The 26326-nt window shown below is 57.4% G+C and overlaps 2 protein-coding genes across 5 annotated transcripts; both read left to right on the forward strand.

Annotated features, from left to right (window-relative positions):
* The first annotated feature begins 317 nt into the window (after window positions 1-317).
* On the forward strand, window positions 318-4070 carry LIN7B (lin-7 homolog B, crumbs cell polarity complex component). Of its 2 annotated transcripts, none has more exons than XM_036012521.1 (6): window positions 318-505; window positions 916-1034; window positions 1274-1387; window positions 2206-2415; window positions 3455-3618; window positions 3961-4070. In XM_036012521.1, exons 1-6 carry the CDS (start codon window positions 469-471, stop codon window positions 3980-3982), a joined length of 666 nt encoding a protein of 221 aa, XP_035868414.1. In that variant the 5' UTR covers window positions 318-468; the 3' UTR covers window positions 3983-4070. The 2 variants fall into 2 exon arrangements, with proteins under 2 accessions (XP_035868414.1, XP_028385529.1); XM_028529728.2 differs by having other exon boundaries at window positions 404-505; window positions 1316-1387.
* Window positions 4071-5077: 1007 nt separating this feature from the next.
* On the forward strand, window positions 5078-26314 carry PPFIA3 (PTPRF interacting protein alpha 3). 3 transcript variants are annotated; one of them, XM_028529903.2, is made up of 30 exons: window positions 5078-5305; window positions 9324-9578; window positions 9822-9923; window positions 10286-10450; window positions 10761-10835; window positions 11286-11360; window positions 11651-11872; window positions 12837-12983; window positions 13074-13208; window positions 13584-13667; window positions 13820-13951; window positions 14402-14464; window positions 14564-14643; window positions 14919-15063; window positions 15619-15806; window positions 17034-17256; window positions 18123-18286; window positions 18414-18541; window positions 19546-19639; window positions 19806-19887; window positions 20587-20787; window positions 22020-22082; window positions 22244-22270; window positions 23297-23472; window positions 23886-23983; window positions 24212-24387; window positions 24476-24544; window positions 24758-24929; window positions 25388-25459; window positions 25545-25586. In XM_028529903.2, the coding sequence occupies exons 2-29, from the start codon at window positions 9339-9341 to the stop codon at window positions 25444-25446; spliced, it is 3585 nt and encodes a 1194-aa protein (XP_028385704.1). In that variant the 5' UTR covers window positions 5078-5305; window positions 9324-9338; the 3' UTR covers window positions 25447-25459; window positions 25545-25586. The 3 variants fall into 3 exon arrangements, with proteins under 3 accessions (XP_028385704.1, XP_035868416.1, XP_035868415.1); XM_036012522.1 differs by lacking the exon at window positions 5078-5305 and adding an exon at window positions 8403-8865 and having other exon boundaries at window positions 25388-26314; XM_036012523.1 differs by lacking the exon at window positions 22244-22270 and having other exon boundaries at window positions 5079-5305; window positions 25388-26314.
* The last annotated feature ends 12 nt before the right edge of the window (window positions 26315-26326 follow it).

The following is a 26326-nucleotide window of genomic DNA, read 5'->3' on the forward strand; positions in this document are numbered from 1 at the left end:
GGGATCTTACCTTCAAGAACTCTGTTCAATTCCTCTCAGATCATCACGCCCCCACTCCTAATTCTCATCACAGTCGTAGTTGGTTGTCTACCTCCTCTTCACCATGGTCTAAGCTCCGTGGGGGCAGTGTCCATCATATGGGGCCCAGATGTTTAACATACATTTGTCCAATGAATATTGAAAAAAGGGACAGAGGAGACAGACAGGCCTGGTGGGCTGGACAGACTGAGATGGAAGGTGGGGGAGACGCCGCAATAGGAAAGGTCGCAAACAGGGCAGACCAATGGGAGTTGAGGGCAGGGCTGCCAGACAGGAGCAGCAGTAGGTGTGGCAGCCAAGGCGCCTGGAGAGGTGTGAGCGGGTGGCGTCTCCACAGGGGGCGCCCGTCGCCAGGGGCGTGGCCTTGTGAAGCCCCTCCCCCGTCTCTGGTGACCGGGCTGGCAGGCGGTTCTCAGTGGCGGCGCCGACATGGCTGCGCTGGTGGAGCCGCTGGGGCTGGAGCGCGGTAAGCGCGCCAGGGGGCCCTGCCCACCCGGTGGCGTCCAGCATCCTGGACCCCCATCCCCGCCCCAACCTCTGCAAGGCATGGGCGGACGGATCGCGCGGGGGTGGGGGCGTGGGCGGGGCGTCGTGAGTCTGGCTGTTAGCGGGGGTGGGAGGGTCCGTGGGCAAGTGGGCCGGGGAGGGGCGTCCGCTGCACACCCCTGTCTGGGTGTATATGGGGACCCTGGGGACGCAGGGCGCCCTTGCCACCAGGTGTCCGGGGATGTCCGACCGGGATTCCGCTGTCCTTCCCGGGGTCTGTCTGCGCTCGCCCTTACTCGGTCTCTGGCCGCATCTCTCGGTGCTCCTCTGCCTTTTGGTGTCTCTGATTGTGTCTGTGGTTGTGTCTACGCTCCGGCCCCCGCCCAGCAGATGTGTCTCGGGCGGTGGAGCTCCTGGAGCGGCTCCAGCGCAGCGGGGAGCTGCCCCCGCAGAAGCTGCAGGCCCTCCAGCGTGTCCTGCAGAGCCGCTTCTGCTCTGCCATCCGGGAGGTGAGTGCTGCACGGCACTGGGGCGCAGACGGCTGCCACAGTCTTCATGGTCGCCCCGAGCCCAGGACTACGCCTCCCAGCAGTGCCTGGGGCAGCCCGCCTTGAGGTGTTCCTGTGTCAGCTCCGTGATTCTTTGGGAGTTGTAGTTTCATTTGACTACAGGCTGCGGGGGGGGGGGGGGGGAGGACGGTTCCTTGGGTGGGAGAGTCTGCAAGCCTGAACTCCTGTGTCGAAGGGAGGAGGGGACTGGCGGCTCCATGATGCTGCTGCGTCCTCACCAGGTGTACGAGCAGCTCTATGACACGCTGGACATCACTGGCAGTGCCGAGATCCGGGCCCACGCCACAGCCAAGGTAGGCGCCCCTTACCCCATCACTCAAGGCATCCACGGAACTTCTAATGTCATTCAATCCTGATTCTTCCTTCGTGATTTTTGTCAGATCTCTGTACCACCCTTATTATTACTTTTTTATCATTTATTTTGACTATTCTCATATTTTTAACTTAAATGTCATATAAAGAAAGGGATCTTTAGCCCTGGCTGGTGTGGCTCAGTGGACTGAGTGCCGGTCTGCCAACTAAAGGGTTGCCAGTTCGGTTCCCAGTCAGGGCACATGTCTGGGTCCTGGGCCAGGTACCCAGTACAGAGTGTGCAAGAAGCAACCACTTTTCCCTCCCTCTCTTTCTCCCTCCTTTCCCCTCTCTAAAAACAAATATATAAAAGGAAAAATAGGCATCTTTACTAACTGCAAATTGAAACTAGTACTGGGTGCCATATTCGGAGATAACTTTAAACACCTATACAATGAAATATCAATAAACACCAAAATCTGATTAAACTATAGTCAGATGCTATTTCTTGCGGCTTCCTGGGGGCTCTCAGCTTCTTTCAGGCCTTGTTTTTCTCTGTTAAAAAGTGAGATTGGCAAGTGTTGAGTATTCAAGATACATTCACACCGAATAAAGACTTCTCTTTGACATGTCTGCACCGTTCAAAGTGAACCAAAAGGGACATACAATCATTATGGGGTGATCTTCCACTGAACCATGCACTAGCAGGGGCCTTGTGCTTGGGGAAAGCTATGTGGCCTCAATAGCTCTTCCTGGCCCGGATCCTCCACCCCAGACTGCAGGCCCCTCAGCTCCTGATGTGATGCTTTCTCTCTCCCAGGCCACAGTTGCCGCCTTCACAGCCAGTGAGGGTCACGCACACCCCAGGGTAGTGGAGCTGCCCAAGACAGACGAGGGCCTGGGCTTCAACATTATGGGGGGCAAGGAGCAGAACTCGCCCATCTACATCTCCCGAGTCATTCCCGGAGGTGTGGCTGACCGCCACGGAGGCCTCAAGCGTGGGGACCAGCTGCTGTCTGTGAATGGTGTGGTGAGTGGGAAGCTGGTAGGGCTGGGGGACAGGGTCAAAGTCTTTGACATTTATCTATCACACACAGACTGAGTGCTGCCTCTGTATCCAGCCATGTGCTGGACACTACTGTGGACCCTGAGAAAAGTTGGCCTCCGCTCTTACCTTCAAGAACTCCCTCTCTCATGAGGGAGGTGGGCCTGATCCAGGGAGATAATAATGAGGAAGCACAAAGCATTGTGATGTGGCACCAGACCAGGGGAGGGAAAAGAAGTTTTTGCTGGGGAAGGAACATGTTAGTTGGGTTTTGAAGGATGAATAGGAGTTCTCTAGGCAAAAAAAAAAAAGGTGAAGGTGTTCCTGGCTGAGGGTGTTGTACGTAGAGGCTGTGACACTCCTGTGAGGTAAAGGACTTGGTTCTGATGGAGGATGGGTGCATGTAGGCAATTAAAATCACTAGTTGGAGTAGATGGAGGCACAACTACATGGGTGGTTGGGGCCCACTTTGTAGGGCCTGAGTGCCAGCCTAAGAGGCTGGGGCTTTGTCTCAAGGGTTCTGGGGAGTCGTGGGAGGGCTATGAGTAAAGGAGGGATAGACTCAGCTTGGAGGTGTAGATAGACCCCTTTGGGACTCTGGAGGGTGGACTGAGGGGAGAAAATGAAGGCCAGGGAGGAGGCTACATTGAGAGTCCACTGGGGAAAGGATGAGGCCTGAGCTGGGGCTGGGGTGGGAGGGATAAAGAAGGGGGATTCAGGGCAGGAGCAATGGGGCTGGGGAGTAGCTGACTGGCAAAGGAGGGGATAAAGGTGATCCCGGAGGTCTAGCTCAGTGACTGAGGGCTCATTGAGCTTATCCCTGACATGGAGAACCTGGAAAATTTGGAGGGAGGACACTGAGCCAAGAGTTCCTGCCTCTCCCATGAGGACAGGAGGTTCAGCAGCTCAGGGCTGGCGGCAGGTCACTAACAGTCCTGTTTCCGGGGTGGAAGCCTGTTTCTGGGGTGGAAGCCCGGTGAAGGCGGCAGGCCCTGGGCCCAGCTGTCTGTGCACCGTCCTGCAGAGCGTGGAGGGTGAGCAGCACGAGAAGGCTGTGGAGCTGCTGAAGGCGGCCCAGGGCTCTGTAAAGCTGGTGGTGCGCTACACACCTCGAGTGCTGGAGGAGATGGAGGCCCGCTTCGAGAAGATGCGCTCTGCTCGCAGGCGCCAGCAGCACCAGAGCTACTCGTGAGCTTTCTGCCGCCACCCCTCCCCAGGGGCCTCCACTACTTGCCTTATCCCCAGACTCCCAAAGCAGGCCAAGGATTGCTGAAACCTTGATTGCCACCCGCAGGCATGGCTACTCTCCTGAGAGTCTGACCCTTGACCCAGACTCTCACCCCCAAGCCATTCTGGTTAAAGGCCTTGGGGACTCAGCTGACTCCCATTCAAGATCTGGAAACTACTCTCCCTGGAATTCCTCAACCCACTTCCCTGAGCCCTTGGTTCTGGGCCAGCCCTAGCTCTTACCCATCCATCCCCAGGTCCCTTACCCTGAGCCTGGCTCCCTTCTCTTCACCCTCCTTGTAGGTCCTTGGAGTCCAGAGGCTGAAACCACAGATCTGGACCCTCCTGCTCACCCTGTCTCCTGTACAGTATTTATTGTCAACTGCTCCTTATTTAAAGATCTTTGAACCTCACTGAGTGTTTGTGTGTCTGTTCTGGGTCTTGAGATGTGAGGGAGGGAGTGAGGGAGGGAGAGTAACTGAGGTTGAGGCCAGGCCGTGAAGAAGCCCTTTGCAGAGTCCAAGAGCTGACACATGGAGATTTTTCCCCAGGTCTGAAGGTGGAAGCCAGCCAACTTCCTAGGGACAAGTCCAAAGACAGAGGCTGAGACCCAGCCTAGGTCTGAGTGCGAATTCAAACCTGAAGACAGCATCCCCTAATTTTAAGAGACTCTGAGGGCGGAGGCCAAGCCCCTTCTGTAGCTGGTCCTACCCAGGAGTCCTGAAACGCTGCGGGAGCCAGTGGGTGTTCTGTCTGTGGGCGGGGCGGAGCAAACCATTCACCTTCTCCGCCGGGGGAGCCCTGCGTGGGAGACAGGAGTGGGGGGTGCCGCGTGCAGTTCCCGAGACAGACGCAGAGTGCAGAACAAGGTGCACTCGCTGACCCGGCATTCACCCCACGTTCAACCCAAGCGCGTCTCCGGGAGTCGCCCCCACCTTAAAATACAACCTTTACTTCCACCTCACCGCCCGCCAAGCCCCTCCTGTTCCGTGCGGCGCGAGGGCCAGCGGCGCGTCGCCGCTGGGATCCGGGGTCGCGACTCGCGTTCCACGCCGCGCGCCACTCGCTCCAGGTGACATCATCTCCCTGCCGGGCTCCGCCTCCCGCCCCAGCAGTCTCACGCCGCACCCCTATTGGCCAATCTGTCTTGAGCCCCGCCTCCCGCTCGCCGCCCGCGCGACCCCTCCCAGCCCGTGCGGAGGCGGGGTTTAGCCTCCTGCCGGTGCCGACGCTGTCTGCCATTGGTCACTCGGAGCCGTCTGTCAGTCTCCTGTTAAAGGGGCCACGACCGCCCAGGATCCTGTTGGGGGGAGGGAGGAGGAAATTTTTTGGGGGGGAAGGTGGGATTTTGGGGGGCGCTGGTGGGCACCCCTGGATCTGGCGCCTGCGGCCTCGTGGGGGGAGGATTAACTGTGACAGGGGTAGGGGGCTATTTTAGGGGGTAGAGGGCTGTAAGACTGTGAGAGGGAGGGGGGGTCCCCAGCGCCCAAGCCGGAGCGAGAGACGCGGAGCCCGCGCGAGCCGCGGAGACAGGGCTCCGGAGCTACAGATCCGGGCCCCGGCCGCCGCCAGGGGCCCCGCCCGGTCCCCCCACCCCACCCCACGTCCCTCCTGCAGCCCAGCTCCGCCCGCAACCGCCGCGGACCAGGTAGGTAAGAGCCCGGCCCGGCCTGCCAGGCAGCGCCCACCCCGGGGACCCCTCGCCGAGCTTCCCCCGCCTCCTCGAGATCCTGGATTCCCTTCTTCATCCCCCGGGACCCCACAGCCCAGATTTCACAGCCGAACCCCAGAGAGTCAGGCGTGCCCCTCCCGGCTCTCGGAGTCCCCAACCGAACCCCAGAATCCCAGGCGTACTGCCGCCTTGCGCCGCCTCCAGGGCCCAGGAGCCTGGATTTCAGTTCCACCCTGGGAACCCCTCAGAATCTAGATCCTCCTCCTCGGCCCAGTCCCGAGAGCTCCAGATGCCGCCGCGGCTGTGTCACACTCTCCTGGCGAGGGTCGCCGGTCCCCCGTCGGGTCTGTACAGAGTCTCCCATTCGCGCACCCATCTCCAGCCCTCCGGCTTGGGCAGACGGCTTCGTCCCTCAGTCCAGGCCGGCTCGGCGGCCGCCCTGGACACAGGCCCGCTCTGGAGCTGTCCATGGTCAGCGCACTCGGCAGCCTCGCCTCCCCCACCTCCCGCTGCTGCCGCCAGGGAGGGGGCGCCGGCGGCGCGGGGATCCCCCTCCGCGCCTTTGACCCGGGGATACCCGGGCCCTCCCCGACCCGGGCTCTGGGACATCAGGGTTCCGCTGGCCAAGCTCTCCACCCAGTCCTCAGCACCTCAGGTTTCCGGGACCCCAGCACCTTCCTGAGGAGTCAGAGCTTCTGAATGTTCCTGCCCTGTCCACCTTAGGGACCTGAGCATCCGGGGATCCAGGTTCCCAGCCTTTGCCCCCTTGAGACCCCCAGTTCAACAGCCCCTGTACTCCTCAAGCAAATATACCCAGTCTCCTAGTACCTCCGCATCTGCCCCTTAGGGATTCAGGCGCCATGACTCTCTCCGTTTCAGGCACTCAGAATGCGATCGTTAATGCAATTCTTTGGCACTTCCCACCTTCCCCCCACCCCCGCCGCCCCCGGAGACCTAGATGCCGGTCGGAGTCCTGCATCCCCTCAGGGACCCAGGCGTTCAGAGCCTAGCTTCTGTACTGGTCACCAGCCCCTATGGAGGCCGTCTGCCCCAGCTCTCCCTCCCAAACCCCTGTCGTTTATCTCCACAAGGATTCAGGAATCCAGACCTCCCAGCTCTGCCCTCCTCCCGCCCCAGGCATCTAGCCCCTCATCTCTTACTGTTAGGAACCCAGGTCCCCACAGCCTCATGATCCCCTTACCAACCTGCCATCTCCCAGTGGCCTGGACAAACCCCTGCCTCATCCCCATTTCGTCCCAGCTGCTGGGCTCCCAGGACTGTTTTCTCCCCTCGAGAACCAGCTTCTGGAGCTATTTCCAGCACTCCATTGCTTTCCGAGGCCCCTACGGTGATGTCCTATCCTCCAAGTGCACTCTCTCTCTCAGGCTGTACTTACATGCCAAACGCACATGCTTCCTTCCACATGTGTTCTGTGACCTAGGCTCGTCAGATGATCCAGAACCTATCCGCTGTCTCCCACATTTCCAGTTAAACATTACCCTTGCAATGCTCTGCATTCTAGATTCCTTCTAGATCCTGGAACATGACACCCAGTTGACATCTCTGTTTCATCTTTGCCCAAGGCGTGTTCTAAGTTCCAGGCTAGATGCTAAATTCTAGGCAAATTCTGATCCCGCCATCTCCCCAGGCATGTCCTAAATGTGTAGACACCAATCTTATCCTCTGCTAAAATTTCATTTTAGGTGTGTTCTAGGTTCCAGCCATATCCTGGGCACTGTTTTACATTGCATTCCCAGGGGCATTCTAAGTTCTAGAATGTGTGTCTTCCAATTCTGTGCTGTTCTCTTTCTCTGAGTTGTGCTATCAGTTCTACAGTGCACTTTCCTGCTTGGGGTTCCATCCAATGCCACAGTCTTAAATCTACAGGATTCCCACCTAAGTGTTTGACCTTCCTCCTTCCTTCCTCAGGTTCCAGGTTCTTGGCCCATTCATTCCCACCTTCTCTGTTTCCCTTTTCCTTAGTGTGATGTTAGTTTAGAACTTGTTCCCTGGTGGACCATGGGCTTCCTCCTCTCTCTGCCGCTTCAGCATTCTAAGCATGCTCTGGGCTCTCCCCTCTTCTAGAGTCTTCAGCCTAGAAATGTCCTCATTTCCAGAACACAACATCTCGCCTTTGCCAGCTCAGTCCTTATGCCAGTAAATTCTCAATTCCCAGCATGCATCCTTCTACATCTTCCTGCAGGCATGACTAAGTTCCAGGCAAACTCCTTGCTACTTTCTAGGTTTTTCTCCACCTCCAGGGCACGTTCTGAATTCTAGAGCATGTCTTTTTGGTTCTGAGTTCTAGCATTATCTAGACACATGATAAAACTGAGAATGCAACCACTGCTGTACTCTATGTTGTATCTTTATCCCTGGTAGGTTTTGGTCCTAGATTATGTCTCCTGACTAGGTCTGTTGTGCATTTCATTAGGTATATTCTTAGGTATCATTCTGAGGTCACCCAGTCACTCTTGAACTTACTGCTTGCTCTTGGCTGGTTCACAGTTGCAGACCTAGCTGCTAGAATATGCCCTATGTGCAGCTCCTACCCAGCTCACATTGTAAATGTGGAAGCATGCATCCATTTTTGCACTCTGCACTGTCTGCATATCAGTGGCTTTTTAGATTTTTGCCCAGCCTTGCTGGCTGTGTTTCATTTCTTTCTCAGTGAATTTGAAGTTCTGGTACAGCCTCCCTAAAACATCCTGTGTTGTATGTCCTGAGTAGGTTCTGGGCTTTGGATACCATGTTGGCTCCCGGCCTAAGGCTGGCCTGCCCTCTTGTAAACACATTCCTGAATCTGGCCTCTGAGCGCTGCGATACAGCTATCTAGATTCTCAGATGTACCTGTTCAAAGACCCAGGGGACCCAGCCACCTCTTCCCCCAGGTTCCAGGGCTCTCAGTCCTCTCCTCTCCACACAGGAGTCCAAGGCCCCGGTCCCACGCTATGGACACAGTCTGAACATTAGGTGGGGCTGGGAAAGACCTACTCGCAGAGCCAGTTATGCCCCAGCCGGAAGGGAGAGAAGGAAAGGAGTAAAAGTCCCTCCTGCTTTCGGCTGGGCCAGCTCAACCTGTCCAACCTGCTGTGTGCGAGGGAGAGGTGCAGGAGAACTCGATTCATCTCCGCCCACAACTTGTGCACCCAGACTCCTGGGTCCTGGGAGCCTGCACTGCCAGGTTCTGGGGTGAAGGGGTCTGAAGGAGGTTGGATTTCTGAGTCTAAGGTTGGAGGTTTAAACCCCAGACTCAGGTCCCAGGGGAAGAGCGGAAGATATCTCTGACTCCTGGAATTGGGAAGGAGGGGGCTGGAGGCTTAGCCTCCTGAGTCTGGGGGAAGGGACTGCAGGATTCCTGAGACCCGAGGAAGGAGAGAGCTGGATCTTGGACACCTTCATCGTGGGAGGTGGCTAGCCTGCCCTGCCCTCTGCCATGCTTCTCTCCACCCCCATGTGGAGTGGGTCTTTAGACTCTTCTGGAGCTGAGGTCCACATGAGAAATTGAAGGACAGGGGAGTTGAGCTGCATAGCAGGTAACCACTTATCAGCAGTGACCTAATTCTGTGACCCCAGGCTTGAGGTCACGGTTCTCAGCTGGGCCTGTTTCCTCACTCAGGCAGTGGGTTGAGGGAGAGTCTCAACAGGGCTAGAATAGGTCAAGACTGAATTTTCCACTTTTAGTCAGGCCGTGCCAGGGTCACGCGGCTTCGGTTTCTTGGACTAGACCAGGACTAGGTTTGCTGCTAGTGCCTGGTGGAGTCTGACCTCGGTTTCCCCAAATGTTCTCGCCCAGCTAGGCAGTACTGGCTTCCTGAGAGCAACGGGTTTCAGGTTATCCTGTGCCATCATCGGAACGCACAGGCCTCAATTTCTTCTGTGCAATACCTGGGTGGTCCGGCCTTAGTTTCCTTTATGTAGTATCAGAGTGGCCATGTCTCAGCTTGTGCCTTGACGAGGCCCCCTGACCCCTGCCCCTTTCCCGCACTTGCAGGCCAGCACCGCCGCCATGATGTGCGAGGTGATGCCCACCATCAGCGAGGATGGCCGGCGGGGCTCGGCGCTGGGCCCAGACGAGACGGGCGGCGAGCTGGAGCGCCTCATGGTCACGATGCTCACGGAGCGCGAGCGCCTGCTGGAGACGCTGCGAGAGGCGCAGGACGGACTGGCTACGGCGCAGCTGCGGCTGCGCGAGCTGGGCCACGAGAAAGACTCGCTGCAGCGACAGCTCAGCATCGCGCTGCCTCAGGTCTGGGCGGGGCCGGGGCGGGGCCTTGGGCTGTGTAGGCGTGGAGAGGGAAGGCCGGAGGGGGCGGGGCTTGGCGCTTGGAGGGGAGGAGTCAGCGGGGCTGGCTTTGCGGGTAACTAGCAGGGCCTGAGTCGCTAGAAGAGGCGGGGCTTAGCAGGGGGTGGGGCCTTCAAACTTCGCTACATTGAGGGAGATGGGGAAAATATTGATCTGATTGTCTCGATCTTGTCCACATCTGGACAGGAGTTTGCGGCTCTGACGAAGGAGCTGAACTTATGTCGGGAGCAACTGCTGGAGCGGGAGGAAGAAATTGCGGAGTTGAAGGCGGAGCGGAACAACACAAGGGTGAGGGTCGTTGGGGCGGGGCCTAACTCGTGCGGGCGGGGCCTCGCGTTGTTGGTGCCTGACCCATCTTTCTTCCCCACCTCGCCTTCCCCTCTTCTCCTTGCTCCCATTTCTTGGCTGGTGTCCTCTGGTCCCCTCCTTCCTAACGATCTCTATTTCTGTACCACTCCTCTCTTGGCCCCGTCCCTCTACCTCGGATATCCTGTTCTCTGTTCCTGACTTGTCTCGTTCCTTACCCCTTTACTTGGCTCCACCTTTCTCGATGTCTTTCTCCGTGTGTCCGACCTCCCTGTCTGAACCACATTTTCCCTCTATCCTGCTTCTCTTTCCATGTCTCTTTGGCCCGTGTCCTATCCCTGTAGCTTCTACTGGAACACCTGGAGTGCCTGGTGTCCAGGCACGAGAGGTCACTGCGCATGACCGTGGTGAAGCGCCAGGCCCAGTCCCCAGGCGGGGTCTCATCCGAGGTGGAGGTGCTCAAGGCTCTAAAATCCCTCTTCGAGCACCACAAGGCCCTGGATGAGAAGGTATGAGAATGGTCGATCCTGGGCGCAGAAGGGAAACCCGGGCGTGGAGGTGGCTGTTCTGAATTGGTCCAGGTCGTCCTAAGTGGGGAAAAGGCTGGCTCTAATTGACTGGCTTGTGCAGACTGAGACCCGACGGGTTGTGAATGGAAAAATGAACTAGGGTCAGGCTACCAGCAGGCGGGGCTTCTTTGGTGGCAGAGGAATTCTAACGTGGCCCTGTCAGGCCCGGTGCAGAGGTGTGCTGCATTATTGCCGAAGGTCCTGCATGGGATCTGATCTTTATCTCCCTCTTGTCCTGCCCCGTCCCCAGGTCCGGGAGCGGCTGCGGATGGCGCTGGAGCGGGTGGCAGTGCTAGAGGAAGAGCTGGAGATGAGCAACCAGGAGGTGGGGCCAAGAAGGGGAGGGAGGGACTAAGGAACTCCCAGAGGGGTGCCCTTGATTCCGGACTCTAGAATCCGTTGGGGGTAGAACCAGAGCAGAGGACCCATGGGGATGGACCATGGAGAGAGCCAGGGGGGCTCCTATGGAGGAACTCCCCAAGCAGGGCTATGAGGAGAACTGCCTAGTGAAAGTGAGATCAAGGTGAGAACCAGGGGCTGGGGCTACCAGGAGAAACCCACTCCTTAGGAAGCAGTGGCCTGGGAAAAGTCAGGGCTAAAGAGGACAAGGGGGAGGCTGGGCTCCCACCCTGCTGGACAGCTGAAGAGAGAGATAATGAGAGCACAGGCTCTAAGGGTACCCCCAGCAGGACTGGGGAGGGTTTTCGCTACAGAGGACTGGTGCCAGTGGGAAAGAGCTAATCTTTTGGCCCTGATCTCCCTTTCCCATTCCCAGAGCCTGAGCCTCCGAGAGCAGCTGTCTAGGCGCCGATCGGGGCTGGAGGAGTCGGGAAAGGATGGAGACGGACAGGTATGAGGTGGCAGCCCTTTGGTCCCTTTGCTCTTCATTCATCCTCATCCCTGTGACTCCCACTCTGTCTCTGACTTTGTGATGGTCCCTTTAATGTTTGATATGATCCTCACTGACCCAGGGACATCTGAACTCCTAAAACCTGATTCAGGTCCTGTACTTAACTTCTGTGACCTCCATGACCCCTACTGATTTCTAATTCATCCTTCCCCCCAACTTTCTCCTTGCATTCTCTCTCTGTTTCCCCACTCTGGGTTCCGTCCCTTCCTTCCTCACTGCCCCCACTGCAGACCCTTGCCAATGGCCTGGGTCCCGTTGGGGATTCCAACCGGCGCACGGCTGAGCTGGAGGAGGCCCTGGAGCGGCAGCGTGCGGAGGTGTGCCAGCTGCGGGAGCGCCTGGCGGTGTTGTGCCGCCAGATGAGCCAGCTGGAGGAGGAGCTGGGCACCGCCCACCGTGAGCTGGGTAAGGCCGAGGAAGCTAACGCCAAGCTCCAGCGCGACCTCAAGGAGGTGAGGCCGGAGCCCCTGGTGGGTTGCCCTGTGCCCCCCCACACCCTCACCCTACCCATCTCCCTCTGCCCAGAGCCACAGAGCTCAGGAGTGAACCTGGATTCAGTTCACAAGTCATGTAGATTCTCCTCCTCTCTGAGCCTCAGTTTCCTCACCTGTAAAATGAGACTTATGATTTTTGCCAGAGGATCAGTATGTGCCACACATGTGGTAGGCCCTCAGGAACTGTTCGTAGTTATATTATCAGTGGGGAATTCTCTTGTGCCTTCACATTGAATTCTTTTGTCTGCATTTCACCACCTCCTAGCTTAGGGGCCCTTCATCCTAACCCCCATGTCCCAGGGACTGCTGGCAAATGTAGGCACGGATTCTCAAAGGCCTTTCCCCTCACATTTTAAGCCCCAATGGCCCTGGGGCCTGTTGGGAAATGCGGTCTGCTACCACAAGGGCTCCCAGACCAAGGTCCATCTTCCATGAGACCCTGGGGCACCTTTTCTGGGGTTCTGAGCCTGTGTTACCCTGGGGGATCTTGGGAGATGTTGCCTCCCAGGTGGAAAGGGCCTTTGTTTCCCAGGAGACCCTAGGGCACTTGCTCTGTGATTCTAAGCCTGAGCTGTGCCAGAAGTTGCTGAAACACCTAAGCCCTGGATTTTTGAAGCAAGTGGTCGAAGAAGAGTGGAGGAAATTTTCCATCCCATGAGCCTTAGGTCCATCCAGGCAGGGAGGGTCTAAGGCAGTACTGGCCTGGAAATACACAGAAAGCGTGATACCGCCACCAGGGGGCCTAACGTTGGCTATTCCTGGGAGCTCTTGGCAGGTTTGGTTCCACCATTCCGAGGCCTGGATGTCAGGGGACATTATTTCCCAGGATTCCCTGGGGTGCCTAATCTGGGGCTCCAAGCCTGGGTTACCCCCAGGGCTTTTTGGGAGCTGTAGTCCACGCAGCCCTTTGCCACCTCTGCAGGCGTTGGCGCAGCGGGAGGATATGGAGGAGCGAATCACAACCCTGGAGAAGCGCTACCTGAGTGCCCAGCGCGAGGCCACGTCTCTTCACGACGCCAACGACAAGCTGGAGAACGAGTTGGCCAGCAAGGACTCGCTGTACCGGCAGGTGGGGGCGCTGCCGGGGAGGGTGATGAGGAGGTGGTCATGGCCTGTGTGACCTATCTCCTCCTCTCTCCTGTCTCTGTCCTACCCCTAGAGTGAAGAGAAGAGCCGTCAGCTGGCTGAGTGGTTGGACGACGCCAAGCAGAAGCTGCAGCAGACGCTGCAGAAGGCGGAGACTTTGCCTGAGATAGAGGCGCAGCTGGCCCAGCGAGTTGCAGCGCTCAATAAAGTGAGGGGAGGCCTAGGGCGGGGCCTAGAGTCTCCGGGGAAAAGGGGCGGGGCGTAGAGAAGGCGGGGCCTGGAGTCTAGGGAAGGGATGGGGCTTGGAATGGAATCAGGGCCTGGAGGTTTGCGGGGGGGGGGGGGGGGGGGGCAGTTCTCTAGTTTGGACTGAAAGGGTGGGTGGACTGGAACATGAACTGATAAAGGAACAGGGCCTGTAGAAGAGGGGCAGGGCATGAATCACAGGCGCAGGGTCTGGAGTCCCGCCGGAAGAGTCTGGAACTCTGGGTGCCAGACCTATAACCCAGTCTTGGCAGAAGCGGGACTGGGGCCCCACTGGGGCCCAGTGGGAAAGTCAGAGGTCACGGGTTGCATCCCCTAGGCTGAGGAGCGTCATGGGAACTTTGAGGAGCGGCTTCGGCAACTGGAGGCCCAGTTGGAGGAGAAGAACCAAGAACTGCAGCGGGTGAGGGAACCGACTGCGGCAGTGAAGGCGGGGCTTTGAGGCTGGGGCAGGGCTTAGATGAGCGAGTGGGAGTGGGGCGAGTGTGTACAGCAAGGGCTGCATTTGGGACCAGGTGGGCTTGAGCACCCTCTGACACCCTCGTCTTTGAGCAGGCCCGGCAGCGGGAGAAGATGAACGACGACCATAATAAGCGGCTGTCCGAGACAGTGGACAAACTCTTGAGCGAGTCCAATGAACGGCTACAGCTTCACCTCAAGGAGCGGATGGGGGCGCTGGAGGAGAAGGTGCACCCCAACCCAGCCCTCCCATTACCCTGCCTCCCGGACCACCTCTTGCCTGGATCCCTGGGCCCGAGATATTTCCCCCGGATCCATTACCTGAGATCCTCCTAAACCTGAGCATTCCGAATCTGACAGACTTCTCTGCTGTATTGCCGGGACCACTCCTTCACCGAAACAGCCCAAGAGCTAAATTCTGAGGCACCCGTACCCCGAGTCCGTGGCTTTTCTCCAAGCCCCTTATGCTATGGACCCTCGACTGAGCCTTCTGATTACACAAGATGTGGAATTCTGGGGCTCCCAGGGACTCCCCTACTCTGTGACATCTTAGGATGCACATCCTCCAGGCCCTCCAGCTCCCCATTCATGCTCACCTCCCACCCCTGGGGCTCCTCTCAGGCCCCCAGAGCATGCCCCTTGCAGGCCCCCCACTCACTGCACCCCTGTCCCCCACAGAACTCACTGAGCGAGGAGATTGCCAACATGAAGAAGCTTCAGGACGAGCTGCTGCTCAACAAAGTAGGGAGGGGTCTGGGCGGGGAGGGGGGCACAGGGCCACGGAGCAGGCCCGGCTGGGTCAGGGTCTGGGACCTGACACCTATCATCGGCTCCCTGCAGGAGCAGCTGCTGGCGGAGATGGAGCGCATGCAGATGGAGATTGACCAGCTGCGGGGGAGGCCACCGTCCTCCTACTCCAGGTGATAGGACCCTTCTGCCCTGCCTCTACCCATGGGCCCCCTTGGCTAAGCTCCTCCTTTCTGACCCCCACATTGGCTCCACCCCCACTACCAGCCTTCCTGAGACTTCCCTGATCTCTAGTTTCTGGACCCCTGACCTCATGACCTCTGACCCCAGATCCTTTTCCCTGACCTTTGACTTCAGATCCTTCCCTTAGTCCCCTGACCCCGGGCCCTTCCCCATGACCCCTCATCTCTGTTTCCTTTTCCGGACCCCTGGGTCTCCACGCCCACAGGTCTCTCCCTGGCAGCGCCCTGGAGCTCCGCTACTCCCAGGCACCCACGTTACCTTCTGGTGCCCACCTGGACCCCTATGGGGCTGGCAGTGGCCGAGCAGGCAAACGGAGCCGCTGGTCAGGGGTCAAGGATGAGCCCTCCAAGGTCAGCAGCCACTTCTGGGGTCTGCACTGAGCAGGGGTTGGGTGGGCAACCGTGGGAAATGAGGTCGATCACACGGGGCTCTGGAAGGGGGCCGAGTTGGGAAACAGGGTGTCCCTGACCCATGCTGTCTTCTCTCGTCCTCCCACCACTCGGTCCACCCACGGGCCCGGATGTCTCTTCCTGCGGAACCCCTGCTGCCTGGTGAGAACCAGGGAGGAATGGCGGGGTGGGGGAGGGGTGGGGCATGGGGGTGGTGGGCGGGGTGTGGAATCCTACATGGGTGGACTTAAGTGAAGAAAGTAAGTGGGTTGGATCAACGGAAACTGAAATGGGGAGGGGGTGTAGTTACAGTGGGGTGGCGTGGTCAAGAAATGGGGCCTGTCAAGACAGAAAACTGAGCTGGAAACCATGTCGGGGCTGGATCTCATGGCGAGGGCAGCCAGTGTCAGGAAATGTAAACAGGGTCATGGGCAAGGTCAGGAGACTTGAAGAGCAGCCCAGGGCATACCTTGGCCCCCACCCACCTGGGGTCTCTCTGTCTCCACACAGACAAAGGAGTGGGAGCGATCTGCCCCTGCGGGGTCCATGCCGCCCCCGTTTCCTGGGGACCTGGACGGCTCCGATGAGGAGGAGGCAGAGGGGATGTTCGGGGCTGAGCTGCTGTCCCCCAGTGGGCAGGCGGATGTGCAGACCCTGGCCATCATGCTTCAGGAGCAGCTGGAGGCCATCAACAAGGAGATCAAGTGAGTGCCCGCGGGCCCGCTGAGCCCAGCCCACAGCCCCTCTGGCTATGGAGTCGGATGTGAAGGCCAGATCCCATTCCTCTTCCACCGTCCTCAAGAAATGTTCCCAGCCCCCAGCCCAACCCTCCCTCAGTGTCCAGGAACCCCCAGGATGCACCCAGAAGTCTCCTGTATGATATATATGTGTATATACCTCCCTTGGTCAGTACTCACAATTTCCCAATACGGCAAAGACTGCACCTTCAAAATCCTCAATCCAGTACATTAATAATTTTCCAGTACACCATGGGTTTCATGGCTTCACACAACCAGTAACCAGAGACTCCTGGTACTCCAAGATCCTCGACACAAGCACCCCATTCCAAAACACCAAGAATGTCACTATAACACATCAAGAACCTCACCTCTGCACCGCAAGAATGTCTACCTAATATAACAAGAATCCTCAACGGATTAGGAATCACCCATCATATGCAGTGCACCCTGGTGCCCCAGCAGCAGCCTTATCTGGCAATTCTCTAATGACGAGCCCTCCCTGGGGCCCAGCAAGTGCACTGACATGACCCCCACCTTCCATTCACACTTGTTCGGACATGAGTCACCGACTCTCACCTGCCGAGACCTTCCCAGAGCCTAGGTTCATCTCAGAATCCCAGATCTTATCTCGATCTTACTATGAGTCTGCGAGTCTGCTGCTCTTGATGTTCTCCTGGGAACTTGACCTCTGGCCCACAAAAATTCCCTTATAATTTCCCAGAACCAGTTGGTTATCAGGGCCACCCTGATGCAGGTCCTGATCGTCCTCCCTGATCTACTTCCACGAACTCCAGAGCCTGTCATGGCCCCTTGACTGCCCTTGAACCTGTGAAGCCATCATGGATCCACCAAGATCTCCTGGCCTCATTATACTTTCCTCAGAATTCTTTTTTTTTTTTTAATGTTTATTTTTAGAGAGAGAGGAAGGGAGGGAGAGAAACATCAATGTGTGGTTGCCTCTCAAGCTCCCCCTACTGGAAACCTGGCTGGCAACCCAGGCATGTGCCCTGACTGGGAATCGAACCTGAGACCCATTGGTTCATAGGCCGGCGCTCAGTCCATTGTGCCCCACCAGCCAGGGCTTTCAGAATTCTTTTTGCCTTCCCAAACTTTCTGGCCCACTGGGGTCCTCACTCCTTCCCCAGTTGTCTGCCTCAGTTCTCTCACCAGTCTTCCCCTTTCCCTCTTCAGGCTGATCCAGGAGGAAAAGGAGACAACCGAACAAAGGGCAGAAGAGCTGGAGAGCCGGGTGTCTGGCTCTGGCCTGGACTCGCTGGGCCGCTACCGCAGTAGCTGCTCGCTGCCCCCCTCCCTCACCACCTCTACCCTTGCCAGCCCCTCCCCTCCCAGCTCTGGCCACTCAACACCCCGCCTGGCACCCCCGAGTCCTGCCCGTGAGGGCACCGACAAAGCTGTGAGTGTTCTGATGTCCCGGCGTGGTGGGGTGGGTAGGGGGTCCAAAGTGGGGCTCCTCGACAGACAGCAACAATAACTCCTCACACCGGTGGTTTTCAAAAGCAACCTTAGCTTTCCCTAAAAGTTCCAACTCCAAGGGCGAAGGGAAGGCTGAGCCACTGTGTTCCTGAACTCCAAACTGTACTTGAGTTAGCTCTGGTCTACTTTTAGCAGTTTTTAAAAAAAGATTTTATTTATTTATTTTTAGAGAGAAGGGAAAGGTAGGAGAAAGAGAGGGAGAGAAACATCAGTGTGTGTTTGTCTCTTATACGCCCCCTACTGGGGACCTGGCCTGCAACCCAAGCATGTGCCCTGGCTGGGAATTGAACTGGTGACCCTTTGGTTCACAAACTGGTGCTCAATCCACTGAGCCACACCAGCCAGGGCATACCTTTATCAGTTTTATGCATTAAGTTTCTGCATAGAATTTTTAAAAAAATGTCTGTGACTAAATGTACATTTGAGAACTACCATTAGATCCTCAGAGTTGACTTTCGGGATGCATTAGAGATACTAGCCTTATTTTATTGCCTTAAACCCAAGCTTTGTTGCTTCCAGAACCTGTAACTGAGTACCCTTCCCTGAGGCCATGCCGATCCCACTCCTGACACCATAAGCTAAGACACCATCAATAAGAGCCTGCCAAGCTCCAGTGGGACTTAGCTTTATGTTTCTACCACTCACCCCATGTGAACGAGGCTGCCTTCAGAAACAGTGCCCAAACCTGGGGCATCTCAGACACCCCTAGTAGACATCCCAGCTAATGAGGAGCTCCCGACATAAGTGCCCCAACTCAGTCCAGCCTCTCTACGTCTCTATCCCCAGAATCACGTCCCCAAGGAGGAACCTGGGGTTCCACGAGGGGAGGGGCCAGCCATCCCGGGAGACACCCCACCTCCCACTCCCCGCTCTGCCCGCCTTGAGAGAATGACGCAGGCCCTGGCACTGCAGGCGGGATCCCTGGAAGATGGGGGGCCCTCGAGGGGAAGGTCAGCAGGGACAAGAAATGGGGCAGGGATGGGCTTGCCTGGGAGGGTGAAGTGGGAGGGGACAGAGACTTGGGGTGAAAGGACGCATCCTGGAGGGGTCCGGCCTCACCCTGTCCTGCTCATCCAGTGAGGGCCCGCCAGACGCCCTGCACAAAGCCCCCAAGAAGAAGAGCATCAAGTCATCCATAGGTCGTCTCTTTGGCAAGAAGGAGAAGGGGAGAATGGGACCACCAGGACGGGACAGCTCCTCTCTGGGTGAGTACCCTAGTTCTCCTCCTTCCCTCCCTCCTTCCTTCCTTCCCTCCCTCCTTCCTTCCTTCCTTCCTTCCTTCTTCCCCGTCTTCATCCCTCCCTCCTTCCCTTGTTCCCTTCCTGCCTTTGTTTCTTCTTCTTTACATAATCACTTGACATTCATTCATGTTCTCACTGATTTGGTAATTCATTTACAACGTGGAAGGGACAGGACTTGGCAGAGGAAGAGAAGAGGAAGGACAAGAAAAGAGCCCTTTGTGGCCTGCTGGAGTGACTGAAGGACTAAATCAATTTGTTATTTCATTTACCATGTTTTAAAATGATTTTATTTATTTATTTTTAGAGAGAGGGAAAGGGAGGGAGAAAGAGAGGGAGGGACATCAATGTGTGGTTGCCTCTTCTGCCCCTTACTAGAGACCCAGCCCGCAACACAGGCATGTACCCTGACCGGGAATCAAACCAGTGACCCCTTGGTTTGCAGGCCGGCACTCAATCCACTGAGCCACACCAGCCAGGGCTCATTTACCATTTTTTAAATAGAGAAAGAGGAAGGAGCATCCTAAAGGCAGGGCTCCTAGTGTGCTGGAGCCCGCTTGTACTGGCTTGTAAGAGCCAAGAGTTAAATTTTCAGGAATTTTGTGAGCTGCTTGACATCATACTGGTAGCTTGAAATTGGCTTAGTGGGATTATTTACACCATGGAAATTGGCAAACGCTCCAAATCAAAGAATATCCCTTTTCTCCTCAGGGAGCTATTAGACATTTCCCAGCACACCACTGCCGCCTGGACAAGGCCAGACCAATCAATCCCCTATTTGGGGGGTGTCTCCAGTTTATTGCCTGGCAGGTGGCAATGGTCCCTGTCCAGCTTTATCACTCCCTTTCTGTGGCTTCATTCACTACTCGCTTGGGGCCTCTGCCTTCCTGGCATCCTCCTCACCACCCCCAGCATGAAAGGTTCTGCTTCCCCCTCGAGAATCTCCACATGTTGGTCCTCCCTGCCTCCAGCTGGAACACCCTCAGATGAGACATTGGCCACCGACCCTCTGGGGCTAGCCAAGCTCACAGGTCCAGGAGACAAGGACCGAAGGAACAAGAGGAAGTGAGTGTGGGAGTGGGGAGAGCAGAGAGGGCTTGCAAAGATTCCAGTGGCATGTTTTCTACACCCATAAGAGTGTTCTTGGAGGGGGGGTGTGGTGAAGGGGGCCGCCCAGCAGGGCTGGGGGTCTCCACCCCTGAGAGCTCCAGCCCCAGCCCCCTCTCCCCAGGCATGAACTTCTGGAAGAGGCCTGCCGCCAGGGCCTGCCCTTTGCTGCTTGGGATGGCCCCACCGTGGTCTCCTGGCTGGAGGTACTGGGGCCCAGAAATGCCCTGATTCTTGATCTCCAACCCCTGTGACAGCCCCACTATTAGGGCGGGCTGCGGCCACCCAGCACCATCCACCTTACCCAGATGGGGTGGAGGGGGATGGGGTGAAGCCCTGGGAGGGGTCAGGCTTCCTGTCCATCTCTCTGCTGTTCTTTCTTCTTCTCCCCCCACCCTGCCCCTCTGGCCATGCGCAACTCAGCCCAGGTCTCCTGTCGCTTCTCTCTGTCTCTTCCCACATCTTTCTCTCTCTCTCTCTGGGATTCCCTGGCTATTTTTCTGCCTCTTCTCATCTCTGTGTTTTTGCCATTACCCATATTTCTTACCACGTCTCTGGGTCTTCCCATGTCTCACTTCCAATGTCTTTGCTCCTTGCTCTCCCCATGTCTGTCTCTCATCTCTGTGTCTCCTATGATCTCTATCTCTTCCCACCCCTCTCTGTCCCTTTTGACTCTGCATTACCTATGACTCTCCTCCGTCCCCCTGTCTTCCTCTGACTCTCACCTCCCTTTGACTTGGTCAGTCTGTTCCTTCCCACCGCCAACTCTGTGTCTTTCTGTTTCTCCTCCACTTGCCTTTCCCTATCTCTCTGTCTCCATCTCTCACCTTCTTTCTGTCTCTCTCTCGTTTCTCCTCTTATATTGTCTCTGTCTCTCCTTCTCCCTGCTCCATTTGCTGGTCCAGCTGTGGGTGGGCATGCCGGCGTGGTATGTGGCCGCCTGCCGGGCCAATGTCAAGAGTGGTGCCATCATGGCCAACTTGTCGGACACGGAAATCCAGCGCGAGATCGGCATCAGCAACCCGCTGCACCGGCTCAAGCTACGCCTCGCCATCCAGGAGATGGTCTCGCTCACCTCGCCCTCCGCTCCCGCCTCCTCCCGCACGGTGAGGGTCCAGCAGCCAACCCTAGCCCTTGCTGCCTCTTGTCCCCGCCTCTTATCCTCAGACTAGCCAATCCGGGCCTGTTTACTTCTGCTCCGTCCGTAGACTTACTCCCCACCTGCCACCTGGATTATCTCGGGGGGGGGGGGGGGGGGCTTCCCTCAGATCTCCCTGCTTCTCCTGCACCCCCAACTCTCAGTCTGTCTCAAACACCGCAACCTGGAGAAAAAGCCAAATCCATACGGTTCCCTGCACCCCTCCTTTCCTGACTTCGCCCCTCGGCATCCGCTGCTCTTTTTGCCTGGAGCACCCCTCCCCGTTTCCTCCAGGCTGGCTCTTTCTCAGCTTTGAGGTCTCAGCTGAAATGTCACCACCTCCAAGACGCCTCCCTAACTCAACAGCTAAATTGCTCATTCTCTCATCACTCGGATATTAATACCTAATTTCCCCCCATAGCATTTACTGCCTTCTAATATTTTATCCTTTCCTTGCATACAGAAAATTGTGTGCTACCTTACCCAGCCATTGTTGACCCTTTGCGACTCTTGCTGTTTACACGTGCATGTTGTATCCGAGCACTTGAATGCAACTTGTGGACAGCATAAATTAGCCCGAAAACTTACTTTGGGGGCATCTTCTAAAAAGAAGAACTTTCCCATACAAAGCCACTAGGCACTTATCATACCTAAGGACGTTAATGTTATCGTTCATTCCCTCTGCCCTTCAGTCCGTATTCAAATTTCCCCTTGCCTGTCCCAGACCCTACCACTGTGTCTGGCACTCAGGGGGCGCTACATAAATTTTTGCCCCCGTGTGTGAGTCTGGGGATGTTGTGAGCACATGTTCAGTAAATGTGAATGCACTCCTTCTTCCCCCAAACCTTTGCCCCTTTGCTGTGTCTGCCACCTCACTCTGAACCCTTTCTGTAATTTGTGTGAAGTCAGAGAGGTGACATCGCTCGCACTGGGCCACATGGCAAAATGTCCAGCAGGTCCCCAATTGAAACCTGGATTTGCGCAACCTCAAAGCCCAAGTTCTGGTATAAGCAGGTGCTTAATAAATGAACGATCATTCCTTTTTTCTGTCACTGTCTTGCCCAAGCAGTGACTGACCTTTGAGGCCAGAAAGTAGAGTGGGTGTAAATGTACCCCACCTGAGCCTGCAGGAGCACGACCCCCTCCCTTTCCGTATCTGGAAGCCCCCTCTCACCCTCCATAACACCCGCGACCCCTCAGTCCACAGGAAATGTGTGGATGACACACGAAGAGATGGAGTCCCTTACGGCTACGACCAAGCCTGTGAGTGCCCCCTGCCGGCGGCCTTGGGAATGGCACTAACTCTCCCTGGGGAGGGGTGGCCGGGGCGAGTCTGTGGCTGTCCAGTTTGTCCTTTCCTCCTGCCTTCCTTCACCTGCCCCTTAACCCATCCCTTCTCTCCCCTCTTCCCACTAACGGGTCAGGAGACCAAGGAGATCAGCTGGGAGCAGGTAGGGGGCGCGGGGCGGGACGGGGGCGCATGAACAGGCTGTGCACGCTGCATGGACACCCTTTCTTCTCCGAGCCCCGCCCCCACCCTCTCCGGAGCATTCCTTCATCACCGCGGGGGGGCGCTGCGCGGAGCTTGGCTCTCACTGTGGCTTGGTGGGGGTCTGGTAGAAGCCAGGTGGTTCCGTTGTTAGCTGTGGTGCACGCGCCATTCCATTATCGTGGGTTGCGGGGGCTCCAGAGGTTGTCCTATTGCTATAACTAGTGGGAGGTGCTGTGCACCGGGTTGGCTGCTGGTTGAGGGGAGAGCATTTGAAGGGGCAGCGCGTAAGGCGCAAAGGCTGAGGAGGAGGAGCTCTTCTGGAGAAGGGGGAGGCAGGAACTCAGCTGAGATGGAAGAATTGTGTTGGACTGGGCTTTTTGTTTCCAGTCAGGGGGAGTCATGGGTTGTTTACTTATGTTAAAGTCAGTGAAGGGCTTTGGGCTGACCCAGCATACCGTCCTGGGCCAAGTACAGCATTGAACTAGTATTTTCCAGACAGCGTGGGAGTGATGGATGGATCCATTCCTCTTTGCTGTGGGGAGAGCCGCGGTGGAAGGATCCATTGTCTCGCGTGGAGGGGTAGAGATGGTGGACCAGTGCGTTGTTCTGAGTTGGGACAATGCTAGACCAGTGCTTCTCACACTCTCATGTGCCGTCCACATCACCTGAGGATCTTGTGAGAATGCAGATTCTCATTCAGTAGCCTGGGCTCTGAGGTTCTGCAATTCCAGCAAATTCACAGGTGATGGTGATGTTGTGGGTCCAAGGACCACACTTGGAGTAGAGGGGGTCTGTTCTGTCATTGTGAAGGAGTAGGAGACAGCTTTGGGTCGATCCACTCTCCTGAGCAGAGACATTGGCCACCGTCCTGCTATGGGGTGTGCAAAGAATATCCTTGGGTTGGGGGGTTAGACTGTGCCCTTTCATATGTACATGGGAAGGGGTCAGAGGGCCTGACCCCCCCCCCACCTGCCCATGGCCCCAGATCCTGGCATACGGCGACATGAACCACGAGTGGGTGGGGAACGACTGGCTGCCCAGCCTGGGGCTGCCCCAGTACCGCAGCTACTTCATGGAGTCACTGGTGGATGCCCGGATGTTAGACCATCTGAACAAGAAGGAGCTCCGAGGCCAACTCAAGATGGTGGACAGCTTCCACAGGTGGGAGTTGCCTGGCCCATGGGGATGGTCCAGGGGGAAGCTCCCACTCCTAGAGACTCTTTGGCCGATGGGACTGGTGATGGGAAATGTATTGGATTATTGTTGGCACTTTAGCCTAGATTCTCAGGAAATTGACTCCTGCACCCCTTTCAGGGATAAGATGGCCCGCTAGGAAGAGTCCCAATTCTGAGACAGCTTGGGTAGTTGACACCACACCCCCTCCAGGTTAGCCAGTAGGGACTGCCGGCTGAAAGCACCCCCACTCTGAGAAGGGCAGCAATCACTAGAACTGACCGATGGAACACTCTCTGACCCCTCCCAGAAGACCACAGTCAGTGGGGAGGGCCCAGTAGGAGCCACAGTCACGGGGGCTGTGAAGGCCCATTTGTGACTCGACTTCCCCTGCTGCTCAGGGTGAGTCTGCATTATGGGATCATGTGCCTGAAACGGCTCAACTATGACCGGAAAGACTTGGAGAGGAGGCGGGAAGAAAGTCAGACCCAGATCCGAGGTGAGTAGGAAAGTATAAACGTCCCTCTGGGAGCCAAGTGGAGAGGCTTTAGGGGCAGGACTGGAGAAAGGGTGACTGGAGGAGGGGAGGGAGGCCAGGGAAGAGGAGCCCTATCATAAACCCTGGGGTGGAGCCAGTATAGGGGGCATGGCCAGAAAAGAGAAAATGGGGGTGCAAGTATGGGCTAAATCGGACGGGCCTGCAGCTGAGGGTCCCTTTGGTCCCCAGACGTGATGGTGTGGTCCAATGAGCGGGTCATGGGTTGGGTGTCCGGACTGGGACTGAAGGAATTTGCCACGAACCTCACGGAGAGCGGGGTGCACGGGGCACTGCTGGCCCTGGACGAGACCTTTGACTACTCCGACCTAGCCTTGCTCCTGCAGATCCCCACGCAGAATGCACAGGTGAGCTGCCGCTTGGCCCGGGTCATACTGGGCATCCCCACCTCGCAGTCTGCACCCGGCAACTCCCTCTCCCACCTCTCCTCCCCAGGCACGGCAGCTCCTGGAAAAGGAATTCAGTAACCTCATCTCCTTGGGCACAGACAGGCGGCTGGACGAGGTGGGCGCAGCAGTGGTACAGGTGGCTCGGCTTCTGAGCCGCACCTTCAGGGTTGGAGCTGAAGGGGTCGGGCTTGCCTTTGCCAAGAGTCGTGGTTGGAGGCGGGGCCAGGTTGAAGAAGCTCGGGGATCCCGATAGGGGTGGGGTCAAAGGAAGGGGCGGAGTCAGAAGCGGACTCCAGTCCCTCACTGGATGCTCGGCCCATGTACCTAGGACAGCGCCAAGTCCTTCAGCCGCTCCCCGTCCTGGCGGAAGATGTTCAGAGAGAAGGACCTCCGAGGCGTAACCCCCGACTCAGCTGAGATGCTGCCCCCCAACTTTCGTTCGGCCGCAGCAGGGGCCCTGGGCTCGCCGGGACTCCCTCTTCGCAAGCTGCAATCAGAAGGTGGGTGGGTGGCTCCCCCATACGTCAGCCCTTCCTCCCTTCCCCTTCTTCGAGGTGGACGAAGGACCAACCCAACTTTCCAGAAGCCCCCCTCTCCACGTTCTGAAATGTCCTCGCTCATTCTCCCCCACTCATGGCAAATGGGTTGCTCCAATATGCCAACCCTCTGCTCCGCGTGTGGAATGAATTAATCTCGCACCCCCTTTCTACGGTGGGAAATGGACTCGCCTCGTGTCATCTGGGGCACCTTGGATGAATCCAATGCTGTGGGAAAGGGAGGGAAGGCAGCGAACATTCAGCCGTTACTGTCATTTCGGAAGGGGAATTCCAAGGAAGGATGTTTGGGGATGAGAGTCGGAGAAACCCTGGGTGGGGGGTGGGAATGGGGGGGGGGCGCGCGCGCGCATGCGCTGAACCGCTGCTCATCCTGGCTGAACAGCTGCTCGCTCTCCCTGCAGGCCAGACTTCTGGAAATTCCCGGGCAGATGGCGTTTCGGTCCGGACCTATTCCTGCTAGTGCAGGCCTCCAGGTGAGGACTGTACTGGGCGATCTTGGGGGTTCGGGTCGGCACAATGGATCTGCACTGCTCCACATGCTGCCCGGCGTCCATGCAGGTGACCTCACTCGAATGGAAGAATCTTCCAGAGGCTGGGCTGTTTCCCCTCCTGCCCAGAGTGTGGTCTCGCCGGGAGTGCGGGCCGGGGAGCTCCCGCCGCGGTCTGGACCACCCGTACAGACTAGAGGGGAGCGTGCGCCCCTGCCTCACAAATGGACTGGGCCTGGACCAAACCACATGAACTGGACCGAGAAGGGAAAAGAAGAGGGCCGGAAGCAATCCCGCGCCCAAACTTCCACCTCCCTTTTCTCTACTTTGTAATTTATTGGTCAGTTTCCCAGGGGAGATGGGTGCCCATTCCCCGCGGGAAGGGGGCGGGGCTTCCCTCCTGGGCCGCATGCGGGGAGAGGCTGCCCCCTCCCCTTTCTCCCCAGTCGCGGGGCCCAAGTCTTCCTTCTTCGTCCGAAAGGAGGGGAGGGGGGACTCGCTGCTACAAGCCTCGCCCCCTGTGCCACTCAGTCCCGCCCCGCCCCCTCTGGTCGCCCGTTGCCGGGGGTCGGCTGCGGACGGGACCCTCTCCTCAGTGTCTCGTGTCCCCGGGGCCCCTCCGCCCCCCGTGCTGTGGCCGTGTCCGTGCCCCAGGGGTAGGGGGCGCAGAACTGCGCTCCTCGTTCCCCTCCGGCCCCGGGGTTTGCATGGGAGAATCCTCTTTCCACGAGGCCACTGGGCGATGTGGCGTGGGGGGAGGGAGGGCGGGCGAGCCCCTGCCCCAGGTCGGCCTCCCAGCCGCAGGCATCACTCAGTGATCACGGGTAAAGAGAACTGTTTCAAAAAACTCCC

This window comes from Phyllostomus discolor, chromosome 12 (assembly GCF_004126475.2).
Source record: "Phyllostomus discolor isolate MPI-MPIP mPhyDis1 chromosome 12, mPhyDis1.pri.v3, whole genome shotgun sequence".
Taxonomy (NCBI): Eukaryota; Metazoa; Chordata; class Mammalia; order Chiroptera; family Phyllostomidae; genus Phyllostomus; species Phyllostomus discolor.

What these genes read in the sequence shown, in the direction of transcription:
- LIN7B (XM_036012521.1), top strand. Translation starts at nt 469, where the DNA reads ATGGCTGCGCTGGTGGAGCCGCTGGGGCTGGAGCGCG. An exon ending in GGGCCCACGCCACAGCCAAG is followed by an intron (nt 1,388 to 2,205) that starts GTAGGCGCCCCT and finishes TCTCTCTCCCAG; the next exon opens with GCCACAGTTGCCGCCTTCAC. An exon ending in TGCTGTCTGTGAATGGTGTG is followed by an intron (nt 2,416 to 3,454) that starts GTGAGTGGGAAG and finishes ACCGTCCTGCAG; the next exon opens with AGCGTGGAGGGTGAGCAGCA.
- PPFIA3 (XM_028529903.2), top strand. Translation starts at nt 9,339, where the DNA reads ATGATGTGCGAGGTGATGCCCACCATCAGCGAGGATGGCCGGCGGGGC. An exon ending in TCAGCATCGCGCTGCCTCAG is followed by an intron (nt 9,579 to 9,821) that starts GTCTGGGCGGGG and finishes ACATCTGGACAG; the next exon opens with GAGTTTGCGGCTCTGACGAA. An exon ending in GGGGGGCCCTCGAGGGGAAG is followed by an intron (nt 18,287 to 18,413) that starts GTCAGCAGGGAC and finishes CTGCTCATCCAG; the next exon opens with TGAGGGCCCGCCAGACGCCC.